We start from the raw sequence: 21,197 nt of genomic DNA, 5'->3' as shown, positions 1-21,197 counted from the left end.
ACAAAATTAAAAAAAAGAAAAGTGAAAAAAAGACTCATGTAAACTTGACTTTTTGTTGTAAATAATTTATGAGAAAAATATTTTTACAAGACAAAAAGTTGTACAAAATTTTCGATGCTTTCATGGAAATTTTTTGAAAAGAAAAATTAAAAATGTTTTTGAAAGTTTATAAAAAGAAAGTCTTGCAAAAAATTTTTTTTTACAAATGTATGACTTTTTTTCTCGTGAAAGAATTTTTTTACATTTTTTTTTACATTTCCGAGGGAAATGATTGTTGGAAAAAAGTTGTAAATTTTTTTCTTGTAAATTAATAACTTTTTTCTAATACAGGATTTACAAAATTTTTAAAAAGAAAAGAGAAAATTTAAAAAAAGAAAGAATTGCGTAAATTTGACTTTTTGTTGTAATTTTTCAAAAAAATTAACTTTAAAATTTTTACTCATCAAAAAATTGTCTCAAAAAAATCTTTTTTTTTCTTGTAAAAGAAAAAAAATTCAGAGGAAAAATACTGTTCGGAAAAAAAAATTCTTGTCAATTTAAAACTTTTTCTTTAAAAAAATCTTTAATTTTGGAAAAAATCTTTAATCTTAAAAAATGTTTTTTTAACCTTTTTCTTTTTCTTTTTCAAAATTTACGACAAGAAAAGTTGGAAATGTTCGTGGGGAAAAAAAACTAATAAATTTATGACTTTTTGTAGTAAATTCCCGAGACAAAAAGTTTCACAAAAATATGCTCCTTTTTGTGCTGAATACTTGACAAACGTTGTGGTAAATAAGATGCCAATAAAGTTCTGATGGTACCACTACATCGTCGCCATGCCGACCTCCCTGAACTCCAATGTTGTTGTTCCATGTTTCCCGAGGACGTTCCTATCCGAGGAAAGGAGCATTGTGGAGTTTATTGTGAGAAGAAACGTAGAAGGAATGTTGTCGAGGAGGAGAAAAAAAGATGTTATTTATGGCTTATAAGTCGAGCAGACCGCATGCTGTACATCCATTTTTCTCGTGGGCGCCATCTCTGCAGCGCGTGGGGGCGCTCGGTCGCGTGATGTCGGAGCCAAAAAGTCCGTGCGTGCACGTTACTCGGCCGGGACTCCCAGCCAGCCGCAGCCGAATTCTTGCGGTTAACCAGCGAAGACAAAAGTCTCCAGCCCGGAGTCGGAGTGCGACTCGGGAAGGATGAAACATTTCACGCCTTCAGAGAGCCGAGGGGCGGGCGGGTGGATGGCTGGGGGGGAGGGGGGGGGGGCGGCGTTAGGGGGCTTAATGGGAGATGACGAATGCAGGTTTATTTATTTATTTCCACCCCAGCTGGGGCCTCGCTCCCTCGTTACGTTACATTAGCATTTGATACCAACACATACGTTATCATGCTGTACAAGTGTGTACAATGTTTACTACTACTTATAGTACCCCTACACTGTTCTATATTTATATACTAAATATAATAGGAAGTACTCATAGATCTTTAGCTTGCATGTGCACATTGTCTTATTTCCTCTTATTGTGTCTACTGTATTGGCTAATATAGGAGTGTAAAGGTGACTATAGGGGTGCTATATCACGTTTAGAAGGCTCTAATAATGCTAAAAGCATATTTACAAGGTGGACAACAGGTTGTCTTATTTTCTCTTATTATATCTACTATATTGGGTAATAGGAGTGTAAAGGTGACTATAGGGGTGCTATATCACGTTTAGAGGGCTCTATTCATGTTGAAAACTATATTTAGAAGGTGGTAAAAAGTTTGTCTATGTCTTATTTTCTCTTATTATGTCTACTGTATTGGCTAATAGGAGTGTAAAGGTGACTATAGGGGTGCTATATCACGTTTAGAGGGCTCTCATCATGTTGAAAACTGTATTTAGAGGGTGGTAAAAAGGTTGTCTATGTCTTATTTTCTCTTATTATGTCTACTATATTGGGTAATTGGAGTGTAAAGGTGACTATAGGGGTGTTATATCACATTTAGAAGGCTCTAATAATGCTAAAAGCATATTTATAAGATGGTAAACAGGTTGTCTATGTCTTATTTTCTCTTATTATGTCTACTATATTGGGTAACAGAAGTGTAAAGGTGACTATAGGGGTGCTATATCACGTTTAGAGGGCTCTCATCATGTTGAAAACTGTATTTAGAGGGTGGTAAAAAGGTTGTCTATGTCTTATTTTCTCTTATTATGTCTACTATATTGGGTAATTGGAGTGTAAAGGTGACTATAGGGGTGTTATATCACATTTAGAAGGCTCTAATAATGCTAAAAGCATATTTATAAGATGGTAAACAGGTTGTCTATGTCTTATTTTCTCTTATTATGTCTACTATATTGGGTAACAGAAGTGTAAAGGTGACTATAGGGGTGCTATTTCACATCTAGAGGGCTCTAATTATTAAATGAGTATTTAGAAGGTTATAAAGAGGTTATTCGTATCTTTGTCTGGTTTTATCTTATGTCACTATATTGGTAACATAAGTGTAAAGGTGACTATAGGGGTGCTATATCACGTCTAGAGGGCTCTAATCATGTTAAACGAGTGTTTAGATGGTGGTAAAAAGGTTGTCTATGTCTTATTTTCTCTTATTATGTCTACTATATTGGGTAATTGAAGTGTAAAGGTGACTATAGGGGTGCTATATCACATTTAGAAGGCTCTAATCATGTTGAAACTATTTAGAACGTGGTAAAAAGGTTGTCTATGTCTTATTTTCTCTTATTATGTCTACTATATTGGCTAATAGGAGTGTAAAGGTGACTATAGGGGTGCTATTTCACGCCTACAGGGCTCTAATCATGTTAAATAAGAGCAGAAGGTCATAAACAGGTTATTCATATCTTTGTCTGATTTAATCTTATGTCACTATATTGGTAACAGAAGTGTCAAGGTGACTATAGGGGTGCTATATCATGTTTAGAGGACTCTAATCATGTTGAAAACTATTTAGAAGGTGGTATAAAGGTTGTCTATGTCTTATTTTCTCTTATTATGTCTACTATATTGGCTAATAGGAGTGTAAAGGTGACTATAGGGGTGCTATATCACGTTTAGAAGGCTCTAATAATGCTAAAAGCATATTTACAAGGTGGGAAACAGGTTGTCTTATTTTCTCTTATTATGTCTACTATATTGGGTAATAGGAGTGTAAAGGTGACTATAGGGGTGCTATATCACGTTTAGAAGGCTCTATTCATGTTGAAAACTGTATTTAGAAGGTGGTAAAAAGTTTGTCTATGTCTTATTTTCTCTTATTATGTCTACTGTATTGGCTAATAGGAGTGTAAAGGTGACTATAGGGGTGCTATATCACGTTTAGAGGGCTCTCATCATGTTGAAAACTGTATTTAGAGGGTGGTAAAAAGGTTGTCTATGTCTTATTTTCTCTTATTATGTCTACTATATTGGGTAATTGGAGTGTAAAGGTGACTATAGGGGTGTTATATCACATTTAGAAGGCTCTAATAATGCTAAAAGCATATTTATAAGATGGTAAACAGGTTGTCTATGTCTTATTTTCTCTTATTATGTCTACTATATTGGGTAACAGAAGTGTAAAGGTGACTATAGGGGTGCTATTTCACATCTAGAAGGCTCTAATTATTAAATGAGTATTTAGAAGGTTATAAAGAGGTTATTCATATCTTTGTCTGGTTTTATCTTATGTCACTATATTGGTAACATAAGTGTAAAGGTGACTATAGGGGTGCTATATCACATTTAGAAGGCTCTAATCATGTTGAAACTATTTAGAACGTGGTAAAAAGGTTGTCTATGTCTTATTTTCTCTTATTATGTCTACTATATTGGCTAATAGGAGTGTAAAGGTGACTATAGGGGTGCTATTTCACGCCTACAGGGCTCTAATCATGTTAAATAAGAGCAGAAGGTCATAAACAGGTTATTCATATCTTTGTCTGATTTAATCTTATGTCACTATATTGGTAACAGAAGTGTCAAGGTGACTATAGGGGTGCTATATCATGTTTAGAGGACTCTAATCATGTTGAAAACTGTATTTAGAAGGTGGTATAAAGGTTGTCTATGTCTTATTTTCTCTTATTATGTCTACTATATTGGATAATTGGAGTGTAAAGGTGACTATAGGGGTGCTATTTCACGTCTACAGGGCTCTAATCATGTTGAAAACTGTATTTAGAAGGTGTTAAAAAGGTTGTCTATGTCTTATTTTCTCTTATCATGTCTACTATATTGGGTAACAGAAGTGTAAAGGTGACTATAGGGGTGCTATTTCACGTCTAGAGGGCTCTAATCATGTTAAACAATAGTGTTTAGAAGGTCATAAACAGGTTATTCATATCTTTGTCTGGTTTTATCTTATGTCACTATATTGGTAACATAAGTGTAAAGGTGACTATAGGGGTGCTATATCACATCTAGAGGGCTCTAATCATGTTAAACGAGTGTTTAGATGGTGGTAAAAAGGTAGTCTATGTCTTATTTTTTCTTATTATGTCTACTATATTGGCTAATAGGAGTGTAAAGGGGACTATAGGGATGCTATATCACGTTTAGAAGGCTCTAATCATGTTGAAAACTGACACAAATGTGTAATCTCATAATTATTACTTTTTATTGTGTAATTTAGAATTTTTTCCCTCCTAATTATGAATTTTAATCATTGTTTTCATACATGACTTTTTACATTAACATTTTATCTCACCATGAGTTGATTTTTTTATTACGTAACTTTTTTATTACGTAAAGTTATTGTGTCTTAATTCTTTATGTTGTGACATAAGGAGTCTACACAAGGAGACACTTGATGAGGAGGCAGAGTCCCAGCAGCAGGATGACACACAGGCAGGAGAAATGAAGGCGGAGTAACGGACGAGTTAGACGGACGTCTGGCGGTGTGGGCGGAGCCATCTGCGGCATCTCGCAATGGACGCCGATCCATCCCCGGTAGCACTGGCAGGTGAACTTGTGCTTCATGTCCAGGATGTCCCGGTCGTCGGGGCGACCCGTGACGTGGAAGCGGGGGGGCCCAGCGGGCGGGGCCCGGCGCCGGATGTTGAAGGAGCGCGGGTTCAGGTGAAGGTAAGCGGCCGAGTCCAGGCTCTTGCGCACGCAGCGGCCATTTTTCTTGCATAATGCTTTGCTGCACAGCTTGGCGGCCGATGTGACGTTGACCACGTAATGGCCGAGCGCTCCGTCGATGTACTCCTTCACCGTCAAACAGTTCCTCTGCAACGAGACGAGCACAACGTCAACGCACAGTCACTATAGGGGTGTTATTTCATGTCCAGAAGGCTCTAATAATGTTAAAAAGCACATTTAAAAGGTTGTACACAGGTTTAAAGTCTTATTTTCTCCTACTCTGTCTAATATATTGGGTAATAGGAGTGTAAAGGTGACTATAGGGGTGTTATTTCATGTGTGGAGGGCTCTAATTATGTCAAAAAGTGTCATTTAGAAGGTTGTAAACGGATTTAAAGTCTTATTTTCTCCTACTCTGTCTACTATATTGGGTAATAGGAGTGGAAAGGTAACTATAGGGGTGTTATTTCATGTCCGGAAGGCTCTAATAATGTCAAAAGGTGTCATTTTGAAGGTTGTAAATGGGTTTAAAGTCTTATTTTCTCCTACTCTGTCTAATATATTAATAATAGACAAGTAAAGATAACTATAGGGGTGTTATTTCATGTCCAGAAGGCTCTAATAATGTTAAAAAGCACATTTAAAAGGTTGTAAATGGGTTTAAAGTCTTATTTTCTCCCACTCTGTCTAATTTATTGGGTAATAGGAGTGTAAAGGTAACTATAGGGGTGTTATTTCATGTCCGGAAGGCTCTAATAATGTTAAAAGTGTCATTTAGAAGGTTGTAAACGGGTTTAAAGTCTTATTTTCTCCTACTCTGTCTAATATATTGGGTAATAGGAGTGTAAAGGTGACTATAGGGGTGTTATTTTATGTGTGGAGGGCTCTAATAATGTTAAAAGTGTATTCAAAGGTGGTAAAGAGATTTTCTAACCCCCAAGATATTTCTGTTATAACTACAATATTGGGTCATATGAATGTAATGGTGACTTATTTTCTCTTATTATGTCTACTATATTGGGGAAGAGGAGTGTAAAGGTTACTATAGGGGTGTTATTTCACCTCTCGAGGGCTCTAATAATGTTTAAAAGCATATTTAGAAGCTCGTAAATGTTTTTTGTTATGCTTTATATGTCTTATTTTCTCTTGTTATGTCTAATAGGAGTAATAGGATTAGGTAATAGGAGTGTAAAGGTAACTATAGGGGTGTTATTTCATGTGTGGAGGGCTCTAATAATGTCAAAAAGTGTCATTTAGAAGGTTGTAAACGGGTTTAAAGTCTTATTTTCTCTTATTATGTCTACTATATTGGGGAAGAGGAGTGTAAAGGTTACTATAGGGGTGCTATTTCACGTCTAGAGGGCTCTAATCATGTTTAAAAGCATATTTAGAAGCTCATAAATGTTTATTGTTATGCCTTATAAGCCTTAATTTTGTAATTATGACTTTTATCCATTGATTTAGCCATGTTAAAAGTTGTAATTTTTTCACTTTAAGACCTTGTCATTTGGACTTTTTGTTTCATAATTTTTACTATTTCATAATTGTGACTTTTAATATTGTAAGTTTGCCTTTTATTTTGTAATTATTATTTTTCATCCCTTGATTTAGCCATGTTAGCTTGTCATTTTTCACTTTAAGATGTTGTAATTTGGATTATTTCATAATTTTGACTATTTTATAAGTATAACTTTTTGTCACATTATGATAAGGGGCGGTACCTGCGTGCGGGCGTACTCTGACGACCCCCACAGGACAACACCGGAAGCTCCGAGGGCGGCGCTCTCTCCGATGGTGTGCACCAGGTCGCTCTGGAAGAAGAAGGGCAGAAAAGGTGATGTTTACTTTGGCCTCCATTGTTTGTTTTGTGGTTGATTATGACTAATTATGGTTCAAAAATATTGAAAGACAGATCATATGTAATATAATAATATATGTAATATTCCACTGTGGTCACCAGTGTCAATAATATTACATTGATGAGACACCACATTACTTTACATTATATTCCCTTAACACTGCATGGATACACTGATAACAAGGTTGCCTCCATTCTGTGTGGAAGTGGTACCATTTTTTTGCTTCTTACTTTGTCAAAAGTAGTTTTCTGTCTTATTTCCTCTTACTATATCTACTAATAGCATTGTGAAGATGACCATAGGGGTATTATTTCATGTCCAGAGGTTTTTGGGTTTGTTTGTTTTTTTTTTTGTCTAGATGTTTGTCAATAATGTTAGTGTATATAACAAATTTGATGCCTTATACGGCCTATTTTCTCTTACTATATTTCTACTATATTGGGTAATAGGAGTGTAAAGGTAACTATAGGGGTGTTATGTCACGTCCGGAAGGCTCTCATAATGTCAAAAAGTGTCATTTAGAAGGTTGTAAATGGGTTTAAAGTCTTATTTTCTCTTATTAAGTCTACTACGTTGGTACTAGGGATGTAAAGGTGACTATAGGGGTGTTATTTCATGTGTGGAGGGCTCTAATAATGTTAAAAAGCATATTTAGATGGTTTTAAACGAGTTTATAGTCTTATATTTTCTTGTGATAGCTACTATATTGGGTAATAGGAGTGTAAAGGTGGTTATAGGGGTGCTATTTCATGTCCAGAAGGCTCTAATAATGTCAAAAGTGTCATTTAGAAGGTTGTAAACAGTTTTAAAGTCTTATTTTCTCCTACTCTGTCTAATATATTGGGTAATAGACATGTAAAGGTAACTATAGGGGTGTTATTTCACGTCCGGAAGGCTCTAATAATGTCAAAAAGTGTCATTTAGAAGGTTGTAAACAGGTTTAAAATCTTATATTCTCTTATTATGTCTACTACGTTGGTACTAGGGATGTAAAGGTAACTATAGGGGTGTTATTTCCTGTGTGGAGGGCTCTAATAATGTTAAAAAGCATATTTAGATGGTTTTAAACGAGTTTAACGCCTTATATTTTCTTGTGATATCTACTATATTGGGTAATTGGAGTGTAAAGGTAACTATAGGGGTGTTATTTCATGTCCGGAAGGCTCTAATAATGTCAAAAAGTGTCATTTAGAAGGTTGTAAACTGTTTTAAAGTCTTATTTTCTCCTACTCTGTCTAATATATTGGGTAATGGGAGTGTAAAGGTGACTATAGGGGTGTTATCTCCTGTCTAGAGGGCTCTAATCATGCTAAAAACCTATTTAGAAGGTGGTAAACAGGCTTTCTATGTCTTATTTGCTCTTATTATGTCTACTATATTGGGTAATATGAGTGTAAAGGTGACTATAGGGGTGTTATTTCGTGTGTAGGGCTCTAATAATGTTAAAAACAAATTTAAAGTCTTATTTTTTCTTGTGATATCTACTATATTGAGTAATATGAGTGTAAAGGTGACCTTTAGGGTTGCTATTTCATGTCCGGAAGGCTCTAATAATGTCAAAAAGTGTCATTTAGAAGGTTGTAAACGGGTTTAAAATCTTATTTTCTCTTATTATGTCTACTACGTTGGTACTAGGGATGTAAAGGTGACTATAGGGGTGTTATTTCATGTGTGGAGGGCTCTAATAATGTTAAAAAGCATATTTAGATGGTTTTAAATGAGTTTAAAGTCTTATATTTTCTTGTGATATCTACTATATTGGTAATAGGAGTGTAAAGGTGACTATAGGGGTGCTATTTCATGTCTGGAAGGCCCTAATAATGTCAAAAAGTGTCATTTAGGAGGTCGTAACATGTGTCATATGTGGTATTTTCTATGATGCTACGCCATTGTCCTGGCCACGGTCATTCCAAACAGGAAGTCCACCCACACCAAGCTTCCTGTTGTTACCTCAGAGAGAACCACAAAGGTGTAGGCGTAGAAAGGTCTCGAGTAGACAAAAACGGGCAAAGTGACGTCCGGCCGGGCGATGGAGGCGATCCTCATGGCCTCCTTGACTCTGTAGTGGACAAACTTGAGCGTGTTGGCGGAGGACTTGAGCTGGTAGTCCAGGTAGACGGACGGGTAGAGCGCCGTGCTCTCCTTCCAAAGCCACATCAGGTGGTCGTTGCGAACGTGCTCCACGTTGGGACACTCGCCCGTGTAGCGCTGCGGGTGCTGCTTGTACCCGTAGTTGTAGCAATCCGGGAACAAATAAAATCCCCACAAACCGGACGGTCTGCGACCTTCGGCTAAAGCCAAGGTCAAGTTCATGAAGGCCTGTCCGGCTTTCTCGAAACTTTCCTTTGCTTCTTTTTCCACTTTGCTTTCCGGCCAGTTTGGGTGCAGCTTCCGGATTTGTTCCTTAGATTTGTTGCGGTAGATGTCTTTTGTGCCCCAGTTTCGGACCCATTGGGGTCTCCAGTTTTCCCAATCGATGACGCCCAGCCCCCGGAAGTCCTTATGCGGGATCAGTTTATCAATATCGTTGCGGGCTTTGCTGAGATGTTTGGAGATGCTTTGGTTCTGCGGAAGTCCGCCGTTGACGGGCGTGCCGAAGTGGGAATAATACGGATAGTAGCCCAGGTGGCTGTGGTAGAAGATGGTCACGTTCGGTCCGCTTAGAGTTTCATTCAAGTTGGCAACGATGTCAAAAACACTCAGGTCCAAGTCCACCTGGAAGCGAAAGCGGCACGGTTCGGTGGGAGCGTTCCAGACCACCACAAAGGGTCGGTGAGGGATCAGCGGTGCCAAGGCCGGCTTCGTCGTCGGATCCGTTGAATCCGTCGGATCCGTTGGAGTTCCCAGGCTCAACCACAATGACAACGCCAGGATCCGGAGCCCCAGCGACGCCATGTTGACGCCCCGGTGGCGAGCACAGCAACTAATGAGCAAGATGGAGGGTGAAGGGTGGAGGGTGGACCCCATTATCAGCTTCAGCGAGCACTCATAATCGAGCTGGCCTGTGACACGACGCATCCGGGAGGACCCTGAACTCAGCATTCCGGTTACACAACAACACAACAACGTATTTTGATTGACATCTCCTGGAATTGTGTTGCTTTGCACTAAAAATTCCTCCATTTATTCTTATTCTTATTAGCGTCTCCCTGACATGTGTTGGATTTTATCCTCCACACCAAATTAGAGCCCTCTAGACATGAGATAACACCCCTATAGTCACCTTTACAATCGCGTTACCCAATACAGAACCTGTTAAGAACCAACTAAATATGCTTTTCAACAGGATTAGAGCCCTCTATACATGAGATAACACCCCTATAGTCACCTTTACTCTCACGTTACCCAATACAGAACCTGTTTAGGTCTTACTAAATATGCTTTTCAACATTATTAGAGACCTCTAGGCATGAAATAACACCCCTATAGTCACCTTTACAATCGCGTTACCCAATACGTAACCTGTTTAGAACCCACTAAATACGCTTTTCAACATGATTAGAGCCCTCTAGACATGAGATAACACCCCTATAGTCACCTTTACAATCGCGTTACCCAATACAGAACCTGTTTAGAACCAAATAAATCCGCTTTTCAACATTATTAGAGCCCTCTAGACCTGAGATAACACCCCTATAGTCACCTTTACTCTCATGTTACCCAATACAGAACCTGTTTAGGTCTTACTAAACATGCTTTTCAACATTATTAGAGACCTCTAGACATGAACTAACACCCCTATAGTCAGTCACCTTTATACCCCTATTACCAAACACAGTAGACAAAACAAAGAAAGCCTGTTTACAACCGACTAAATACACTTTTCAACATGATTAGAGCCCTCTAGACATGAGATAACCCCCCTATAGTCACCTTTACAATCGCGTTGCCCAATACGTAACCTGTTTAGAACCCACTAAATACGCTTTTCAACATGATTAGAGCCCTCTAGACCTGAGATAACACCCCTATAGTCACCTTTACTCTCATGTTACCCATTACAGAACCTGTTTAGGTCTTACTAAACATGCTTTTCAACATTATTAGAGACCTCTAGGCATGAAATAACACCCCTATAGTCACCTTTATACCCGCTATTACCAAATACAGTAGACAAAACAAAGAAAGCCTGTTTACAACCGACTAAATACACTTTTCAACATGATTAGAGCCCTCTAGACATGAGATAACACCCCTATAGTCACCTTTACAATCACGTTGCCCAATACGTAACCTGTTTAGAACCAACTAAATACGCTTTTCAACATGATTAGAGCCCTCTAGACATGAGCTAACACCCCTATAGTCACCTTTACTCTCACGTTACCAATACAGAACCTGTTTAGAACCAACTAAATACACTCTTCAACATGATTAGAGCCCTCTAGACATGAGATAACACCCCTATAGTCACCTTTACTCTCACGTTACCCAATACAGAACCTGTTTAGGTCTTACTAAATATGCTTTTCAACATTATTAGAGACCTCTAGGCATGAAATAACACCCCTATAGTCACCTTTACAATCGCGTTACCCAATACGTAACCTGTTTAGAACCCACTAAATATGGTTTTCAACAGGATTAGAGCCCTCTAGACATGAGATAACACCCCTATAGTCACCTTTACTCTCACGTTACCCAATACGTAACCTGTTTAGAACCAACTAAATACGCTTTTCAACATGATTAGAGCCCTCTAGGCATGAACTAACACCCCTATAGTCACCTTTATACCCCCTATTACCAAATATAGTAGACAAAACAAAGAAAGCCTGTTTACAACCGACTAAATAGCCAAAAACTTACCACTTCCACACGGATAGGGAGGATAACTATTAACAGTTATTTAACCTTTAACATGAACATTAATCAAACGTAATAATTTTTCCTGGGTACATGATACGATACGGGATCCATATCAAACTTGCGCAGGGGCCTCAAACTAGTGTCCTGCGGGCCACATTTGGCCCGCGGGCCGCGTGTTTGAGACCCATTCAGTTTTTGTTCAGTTTTATTTCCGGGAATGAAATAAAAAGAACACTTGCGGAAATAGATGATGGATATTTGCCAATTGAATAGCAGTTGTGTCAAAAATGTCGCGTTGCTGCTGGATGTTCACTCGATCCAGTCATTGGATGAAGCAAGGGAAAGCGAGATAGATATTTTTCTTAACACTTACAATATTATCTGGACTTCTCACAATAAACATGAGAACATGTGACACAACCAGGAAGTGCGAGGAAGTCTGATTCTCTGATTCTAGGCTACTAGCCGAGTAGGATGCAGACCCCGGATTCAAACCTAGAGCTAAAACTGTTTCAAAACAGAAGATAAATCGTAATCATCATGTCATGCATTTTTCTGTGATTGATTGCTTTTGTCTCCGCCCACATTGTAGCTGATAATGCTGTGTTTTTTCTTTATTAGGGACCCTGAATGGTGGGAGTTCTACTGACTTTATGGCACCAGAAAACCTCAAGCCGCCTGGTCATCATCCCGCCAGAATGAGGTTTTGTTCTGGTGGTCCACGTTTGAGTCCCGCTAACCGCCAAGAGGCCCACAGTCGCTCTGGAAGAAATGCAGATCCAGACCACAAGAAAGGAGTGCCGTGAAGTGAGTATGAGTTTTCGCCGACATCATACCCAATCCCACTTTGTGTCAAGTTAAGTAAAAACACATGAGGGTTACAGAGTGGAATATTTTCATATTTCTTCCATCGGGACGCCATTCATCAATCACTAAGGACGATAAATTACAATTTTTGCCAAACGCAAAACAGCCAAAAACATCCAAACGGAAGATTTAAACACAACCAGAGAAGCTAACGCCCAAACACAACTCCTTTAGCGGCAACATGGACAACTTGATCAATGAATGACGATGAAATATCCTCCACACCAAATACGCTTTTAAACATGATTAGAGCCCTCTAGACATGAGATAACACCCCTATAGTCACATTTATTCTCATGTTACCCAATACAGAACCTGTTTAGAACCTACTAAATACGCTTTTCAACATTATTAGAGCCCTCTAGACATGAGATAACACCCCTATAGTCACCTTTACACTCCCATTACCAAATACAGTAGACAAAACAAAGAAAGCCTGTTTACAACCGACTAAATGCACTTTTCAAAATGATTAGAGCCCTCTAGACATGAAATAACACCCCTATAGTCACCTTTACACGCATGTTACCTAATACAGAACCTGTTTAGAACCTACTAAATATGCTTTTCAACATTATTAGAGACCTCTAGGTATGAAATAACAACCCTATAGTCACCTTTACACTCACGTTACTCAATACAGAACCTGTTTATAACCGACTAAATACACTTTTCAACATTATTAGAGCCCTGTAGACATGAGATAACACCCCTATAGTCATCGTTACCCAATACAGAACCTGTTTAGGTCTTACTAAATATGCTTTTCAACATTATTAGAGACCTCTAGGCATGAAATAACACCCCTATAGTCACCTTTACAATCTTGTTACCCAATACGAAACCTGTTTAGAACCAACTAAATATGCTTTTCAACATGATTAGAGCCCTCTAGACATGATATAACACCCCTATAGTCACCTTTACTCTCATGTTACCCAATACAGAACCTGTTTAGAACTTACTAAATATGCTTTTCAACATTATTAGAGCCCTCTCGACATGAGATAACATCCCTATAGTCACCTTTACACTCCTATTACCCAATATAGTAGACATAGGACATAGAAAAACTGTTTAGAACCAACTAAATATGCTTTTCAACATGGTTAGAGCCCTCTAGACATGAGATAACACCCCTATAGTCACCTTTACACTTGCGTTATCCAATACAGAACCTGTTTAGAACCTACTAAATACGCTTTGCAACATGATTAGATATAAATATATATGTTAGCATGCTAGTAATGCTAACACATAATAGCATAATAGTGCTCAGTGTCTTCCTACATTGTATGCTAACATTAGCATGCTAGCAATAGTACTAGCATGGTACTAGCACAATAGCAATGCTAACATGTGAACGTTAGCATGGTACTGGCATGATAGCAATGCTAACATGCGAACGTTAGCATGGTACTGGCATGATAGCAATGCTAACATGCGAACGTTAGCATGGTACTAGCACGATAGCAATGCTAACATGTGAACGTTGCAATGGTGCTAGCATGATAGCAATGCTAACATGCAAACGTTAGCATGGCATGAGAATGCTAGCAATGCTACCATGCTAACGTTAGCATGGTACTAGCATGATAGCAATGCTAACATGTGAATGTTAGCATGGTACTAGCATGATAGCAATGTTAACATGCGAACATTAGCATGGTACTAGCATGATAGCAATGCTAACATGCAAATGTTAGCATGATACTAGCACGATAGCAATGCTAACATGTGAACGTTGCAATGGTGCTAGCATGATAGCAATGCTAACATGCAAACGTTAGCATGGCACAAGAATGCTACCAATGCTAACATGCAAATGTTAGCATGGTACTAGCATGATAGCAATACTAACATGTGAACATTAGCATGGTGCTAGCATGATAGCAATGTTAACATGCGAATGTTAGCATGGTACTAGCATGATAGCAATGCTAACATGCAAACGTTAGCATGGCATGAGAATGCTAGCAATGCTACCATGCTAACGTTAGCATGGTACTAGCATGATAGCAATGCTAACATGTGAATGTTGCAATGGTGCTAGCATGATAGCAATGCTAACATGCAAACGTTAGCATGGCACAAGAATGCTAGCAATGCTAACATGCAAACGTTAGCATGGTACTAGCATGATAGCAATGCTAACATGTGAACATTAGCATGGTGCTAGCATGATAGCAATGTTAACATGCGGACGTTAGCATGGTACTAGCACGATAGCAATGCTAACATGCAAACGTTAGCATGGTACTAGCATGCTAGCAATGCTAACATGCTAACGTTAACATGGTACTAGCATGCTAGCAATGCTAACATGCGAACGCTAGCATGGTATTAGCATGCTAGCCATGCTAACATGCAAACGTTAGCATTGTGCTAGCATGATAGCATGCTAGATAGATGATAGATGAGTTGCGAGTACAACTCCAATGTGGCAAAGTTGCATGCTTTTATTTTTCTTGATGTCTTCCTGGTGACATCATGGAGGACAAAAGGTCGGAGAAGAAGGAAAACGCAGTTGGGATGTGGAAAATCTGAAGCGTGACTTGGAAGAGAAGGGTCTGGGAATTACAACAAAGTGGGGGGGGGTCTTTGAGGATTGTTCAAAGTGTTTCGTGGAAGCGTGATGAGGTCTTCACACACGATGATGATGATGATGAAGACGTGGATTATTGGTCATGTGGTTTCTTGCCTGTGGTGGCTTTGCTGTAATTTCCAGATGTGATTTTTTTTATGATTTTTTTATTAACATTTCTGCTTCAGTGGATAAAATGTGTTTTCCATTCGCTTCAAACGTCCATAATCTGCTGACTCATACGTTCCTGGTTGTGTTGCCATGGTAACACTAGAGGGCACTACAAAGGGACAAATGATCCGCTATACAGTCTCAAAAAAAATACCATAAACTTCTGGCACTTTACATTAAAGGGGGTGGGCGGGTATTACTTTAGTTTACCACCCCAGATTGACCAATGAAAAGGGCCCATCAGGTCCCTTGTCTTGTCAATCACTTCACTCCTAAGTCACGAGACCAGGCTCCGGCAGCGCTGTGCCGGCACGTGTACGGAAACCTCATTAGCAATCATTTACTCAATGGCGCTATCCAGAGGCCAATAACGTGCATTGCAGCCTAGTTTCCACCATTTTAATAGAAGTTGAAATATTAAAGAAAAAAGCTTTTTTTTGTAAAGTTCTGATATTATTAAAAACAAAACAACAAATTGTTGTAATTTTAGGAAAATTATGTTGCCGAAATACGCTTTTCAACATTATTAAAGCTCTCTAGACATGAAATAACACCCCTATAGCCACCTTTTCACTCATGTTACCCAATACAGAACCTGTTTAGAACCTACTAAATGTTTTTCAACATGATGAGAGCCCTCTAGACATGAGATAACACCCCTATAGTCATCTTTACACTCACGTTACCCAATACAGTAGACATAAGATGTAGAAATCATGTTTAGAACCAAATAAATATGCTTTACAACATTATTAGAGCCCTCTAGGCATGAAATAACACCCCTATAGTCACCTTTACACTCATGTTACCCAATACAGAACCTGTTTAGAACCTACTAAATGTGTTTTTCAACATGATTAGAGCCCTCTAGTCATGAGATAACACCCCTATAGTCACCTTTACACTCATGTTACCCAATACAGAACGTGTTTATAACCTACTAAATACACTTTTCAACATGATTAGAGCCCTCTAGACATGAGATAACACCCCTATAGTCACCTTTACACTCACGTTACCCAATACAGAACGTTTAGAACCTACTAAATACGCTTTTCAACATGATTAGAGCCCTCTAGACATGAGATAACACCCCTATAGTCACCTTTACACTCATGTTACCCAATACAGAACATGTTTAGAACCTACTAAGTACGCTTTTCAACATCATTAGAGCCCTCTAGACATGAGATAACACCCCTATAGTCACCTTTACACTCCTATTACCCAATATAGTAGACATAAGACGTAGAAATTGTATTTAGAACCAAATAAATATGCTTTTCAACATTATTAGAGCCCTCTAGGCATGAAATAACACCCCTATAGTCACCTTTGCACTCATGTTACCCAATACAGAATGTGTTTAGAACCAACTAAATACACTTTTCAACGTGATTAGAGCCCTCTAGACATGAGATAACACCCCTACAGTCACCTTTACACTCCTATTACCAAATACGGTACAAGCCAAAGAAAGCCTGTTTACAACCTAATAAATACGCTTTTCAACATTATTAGAGCCCTCTAGACCTGATATAACACCCCTATAGTCACATTTACACTCGTGTTACCCAATATAGTAGATATAAGATGTAGAAATCATGTTTAGAACCAAATAAATACGCTTTTCGACATTATTAGAGCCCTCTAGACCTGAGGTAACACCCCTATAGTCACCTTTACACTCATGTTACCCAATAAAGAACGTGTTTAGAACCAACTAAATACGCTTTTCGACATGATTAGAGCCCTCTAGACCTGAGATAACACCCCTATAGTCACCTTTACACTCCTATTACCCAATACAGTAAACATAAGACGTAGAAATTGTGTTTAGAACCAACTAAATACACTTCAACATTATTAGAACCCTCTAGGCATGAAATAACACCCCCATAGTCACCTTTACACTCACGTTACCCAATACAGAACGTGTTTAGAACCTACTAAATATGCTTTTCAACATGATTAGAGCCCTCTAGACATGAGATAACACCCCTATAGTCACCTTTGCACTCATGTTACCCAATACAGAATGTGTTTAGAACCAACTAAATACACTTTTCAACGTGATTAGAGCCCTCTAGACATGAGATAACACCCCTACAGTCACCTTTACACTCCTATTACCAAATACGGTACAAGCCAAAGAAAGCCTGTTTACAACCTAATAAATACGCTTTTCAACATTATTAGAGCCCTCTAGACCTGATATAACACCCCTATAGTCACATTTACACTCGTGTTACCCAATATAGTAGATATAAGATGTAGAAATCATGTTTAGAACCAAATAAATACGCTTTATTTTATTAGAACCCTCTAGGCATGAAATAACACCCCCATAGTCACCTTTACACTCACGTTACCCAATACAGAACGTGTTTAGAACCTACTAAATATGCTTTTCAACATGATTAGAGCCCTCTAGACATGAGATAACACCCCTATAGTCACCTTTACACTCATGTTACCCAATACAGAACCTGTTTAGAACCAACTAAATACGCTTTTCAACATTAGAGCCCTCTAGACATGAAATAACACCCCTATAGTCACCTTTACACTCGTGTTACCCAATACAGTAGACATAAGATGTAGAAATCGTGTTTAGAACCAAAAAAATACGCTTTTCAACATTATTAGAGCCCTCTAGGCATGAAATAACAACCCTATAGTCACCTTTGCACTCATGTTACCCAATACAGAATGTGTTTAGAACCTACTAAATACACTTTTCAACATGATTAGAGCCCTCTAGACGTGAGATAACACCCCTATAGTCACCTTTACACTCCCATTACCAAATACAGTACATGAGAATAAATAGAAAATAAAGTCATAATTATGAGAAAGTTTACAGCTGCAATTTTATGGGAAGTCATACAAAAAATCCAACTAATATTATGAGTGAAAATTAGTTGTATAAGGTTGAAATATAAGAAAATATGCAATTTAAAAAATTCATAATAATCCATATGAAAAACAAGACAAAATAAAACTGTAATTTTATTAAATTAGGTTGACAAAATAATTACAATATTATAGGAATAAAGTGAAAAATATGGCCGTGTAGGATTGGATTTTATTTAAAAACTGCATTTGACAGCCCAAGTAGACACACAAATAATTGTTCTGATGAATTAAATAATAATAATAATAATAATAATAATAATTCCATATCACTTCATGCGGGAAGAGGCGTTCAACATTCCGTGTTTGCCGACGGCCGCTTTGGACGCTTGGGTCACCATGGACGGGATCTGGTTGTAGTGGCGGCGAGCCAGCAGGTGTTTGTGTTCGATGCTGTGGATGACGGCTGCGTCGTACACCTTGAAGGAGACACACGCTTGCCACTTTAAGAAGAATTGCATTGTTGGAAGTTGAGTTGTCAATTTGCCGCCCTGACGACTAGCTTGTATGTTTGTCGGGTATCGGCAGAGGATGATGCTAACCATAGCACGACATAGCATGTCCACGCTACATGAAGACATGAAAGAGTACAATGGATGGATGACCTTGTGAACGTCCTCCACCTGCAGGTGAGCAGACATCTCCTCCTTGCTGAGCAGGATGCAGTTCCACGGGCTCCAGTCCTTGTGGCGTTCCCATCGGACCAGCGCCAGGCTGAAGGGGTCGTTGCAGGCGCTGAGGGCGGAGTGGGCGCCCCAAATCACCTCCACGAGGTACTGCAGGTCCTCCGCCTGAAGGAGACGCGTGATGGCGGCCATTTTAGGTTGAGGCAAGAACACGAAATAGGAAGAGGAGGAGGAAGAGGATGACCTGCAGGATGAAGGGGATGGTGTTGTCCTTGCTGAGGAGCAGCTCGCTGTCCCTGAGCTTCTTCAGCATGCTCCTGTAGCAGGAGTAGTCGTCACGGCTCCCGGCGATGTTCCTCAGTCTGGTGCAGTCCAGGCAGCGGCGGCTCAGGTGGGCCCTGGTGCAGGACTTGAAGTGGGAGGAGCCAAGGTAGCGCTGGCAGCCATGGCAGAGGAACACGTCGTTCTTCAGCAGGGAGGGGCTCTGGGGCACCTGTGGGGGGGATTAGAGCCCTCTAGACATGAGATAACACCCCTATAGTCACCTTTACATGCCCGTTACCAAATACAGAACCTGTTTACAACCTACTACATATGCTTATCAACATTATTAGAGCCCTTTAGACATGAGATAACACCCCTATAGTCACCTTTCCACTATTGTTACCTAATACAGTAGACATAGAAAACATGTTTAGAACCAACTAAATACGCTTTTCAACATTATTAGAGCCCTCTAAACAGAGATAACCCCCCTATAGTCACCTTTACACTCATGTTACCCAATACAGAACCTGTTTAGAACCTACTAAATACGCATTTCAACATTATTAGAGCCCTCTAGACATGAGATAACACCCCTATAGTAACCTTTACACTCACGTTACCCAATACAGAACCTGTTTAGAACCTACTAAATACGCTTTATAACATGATTAGAGCCCTCTAGACATGAGATAACACCCCTATAGTCACCTTTACATGTGCTACACAATACAGTAGACATAATAAGACATAGAAAACGTGTTTAGAACCAATGAAATACACTTTTCAACATTATTAGAGGCCTCTAGACACGAGATAACACCCCTATAGTCACCTTTATACTCATGTTACCCAAAACAGAACCTGTTTATAACCTACTAAATACGCTTTTCAACATTATTAGAGCCCTCTAGATATGAGATAACACCCCTACAGTCACCTTCACAATCACGCTACCCAATACAGTAGACATAAGACATAGAAAACATGTTTGGAACCAACTAAATATGCTTTTCAACATGATTAGAGCTCTCTAGACCTGAGATAACACCCCTATAGTCACCTTTACACTCATGTTACCCAATACATAACTTTTTTATAACCTTTTAAATATGCTTTTCAACATGATTAGAGACCTCTAGACATGAGATAACACCCCTATAGTCACCTTTACACTTGCGTTACCCAATACAGAACTTTTTTATAACCTTTTAAATATGCTTTTCAACATTATTAGAGCCCTGTAGACATGAGATAACACCCCTATAGTCACATTTGCATGGCCATTACCCAATATAGTACACATAAGACATAGAAAACGTGTTTAGAACCAACTAAATATGCTTTTCAACAGGATTAGAGCCCTCTAGACATGAGATAACACCCCTATAGTCACCTTTACATGCCTGTTACCAAATACAGAACCTGTTTACAACCTACTAAATACGCTTTTCAACATTATTAGAGCCCTCTAGACATGAGATAACACCCCTATAGTCACCTTTATACTCATGTTACCCAATACAAAACCTGTTTATAACCTACTAAATATGCTTTTCAACATGATTAGAGCCCTCTAGACATGAGATAACATCCCTATTGTCACCTTTACACTCTCATTACCAAATACAAGACAAAGAAAACCTGTTAAGAACCAACGAAATACGCGTTTCAACATTATTAGAGCCCTCTACATGATATAACACCCCACCTTTACATGCCCGATACCCAATATAGAACCTGTTTACAACCCACTAAATATGCTTTTCAACATGATTAGAGCCCTTTAGACATGAAATAACACCCCTATAGTCACCTTTGCAATCACGTTACCCAATCCAGTAGACATAAGACATAGAAAACGTGTTCGGAACCAACTAAATACGCTTTTCAACATTATTTTATATTATTATATAACATGATTAGAGCCCTGTAGACATGAGATAACACCCCTATAGTCACCTTTACACTTGCGTTACCCAATACAGAACTTTTTTTATAACCTTTTAAATATGCTTTTCAACATGATTAGAGCCCTCTAGACATG

The 21,197-nt window shown here is 38.7% G+C and overlaps 2 protein-coding genes across 6 annotated transcripts in view; both read right to left on the bottom strand.

The window, feature by feature from the left end:
* Positions 1-738: 738 nt before the first annotated feature.
* Positions 739-9,818, bottom strand: hyal6 (hyaluronoglucosaminidase 6). The gene is made up of 3 exons (XM_058086953.2): positions 8,864-9,818; positions 6,776-6,865; positions 739-5,201 (listed from the first exon to the last, which is right to left on the bottom strand). The coding sequence occupies exons 1-3, from the start codon at positions 9,806-9,808 to the stop codon at positions 4,761-4,763; spliced, it is 1,476 nt and encodes a 491-aa protein (XP_057942936.2). The 5' UTR covers positions 9,809-9,818; the 3' UTR covers positions 739-4,760.
* An 8,600-nt stretch (positions 9,819-18,418) lies between these two features.
* The window catches only part of iqub (IQ motif and ubiquitin domain containing), a 17,310-nt gene continuing 14,531 nt past the window's right edge, over positions 18,419-21,197 (bottom strand). For all 5 annotated transcript variants that reach the window (XM_078791079.1, XM_078791082.1, XM_078791080.1 and 2 more), the window contains 3 exons: positions 19,131-19,379; positions 18,866-19,051; positions 18,419-18,679 (listed from right to left, as the gene is read on the bottom strand). In XM_078791079.1, coding sequence (XP_078647205.1) covers positions 18,530-18,679; positions 18,866-19,051; positions 19,131-19,379 — 585 coding nt within the window. In that variant the 3' untranslated portion in view covers positions 18,419-18,529. The remainder of the gene's footprint in view (positions 18,680-18,865; positions 19,052-19,130; positions 19,380-21,197) is intronic.

Source organism: Doryrhamphus excisus, linkage group LG6 (assembly GCF_037039965.1).
Source record: "Doryrhamphus excisus strain RoL-2023G ecotype Guam linkage group LG6, RoL_Dexc_Guam_v1.1, whole genome shotgun sequence".
Taxonomy (NCBI): domain Eukaryota; kingdom Metazoa; phylum Chordata; class Actinopteri; order Syngnathiformes; family Syngnathidae; genus Doryrhamphus; species Doryrhamphus excisus.
The sequence above is the reverse complement of the archived record's forward strand: the minus strand, read 5'-3'. Positions and strand labels throughout refer to the sequence as shown.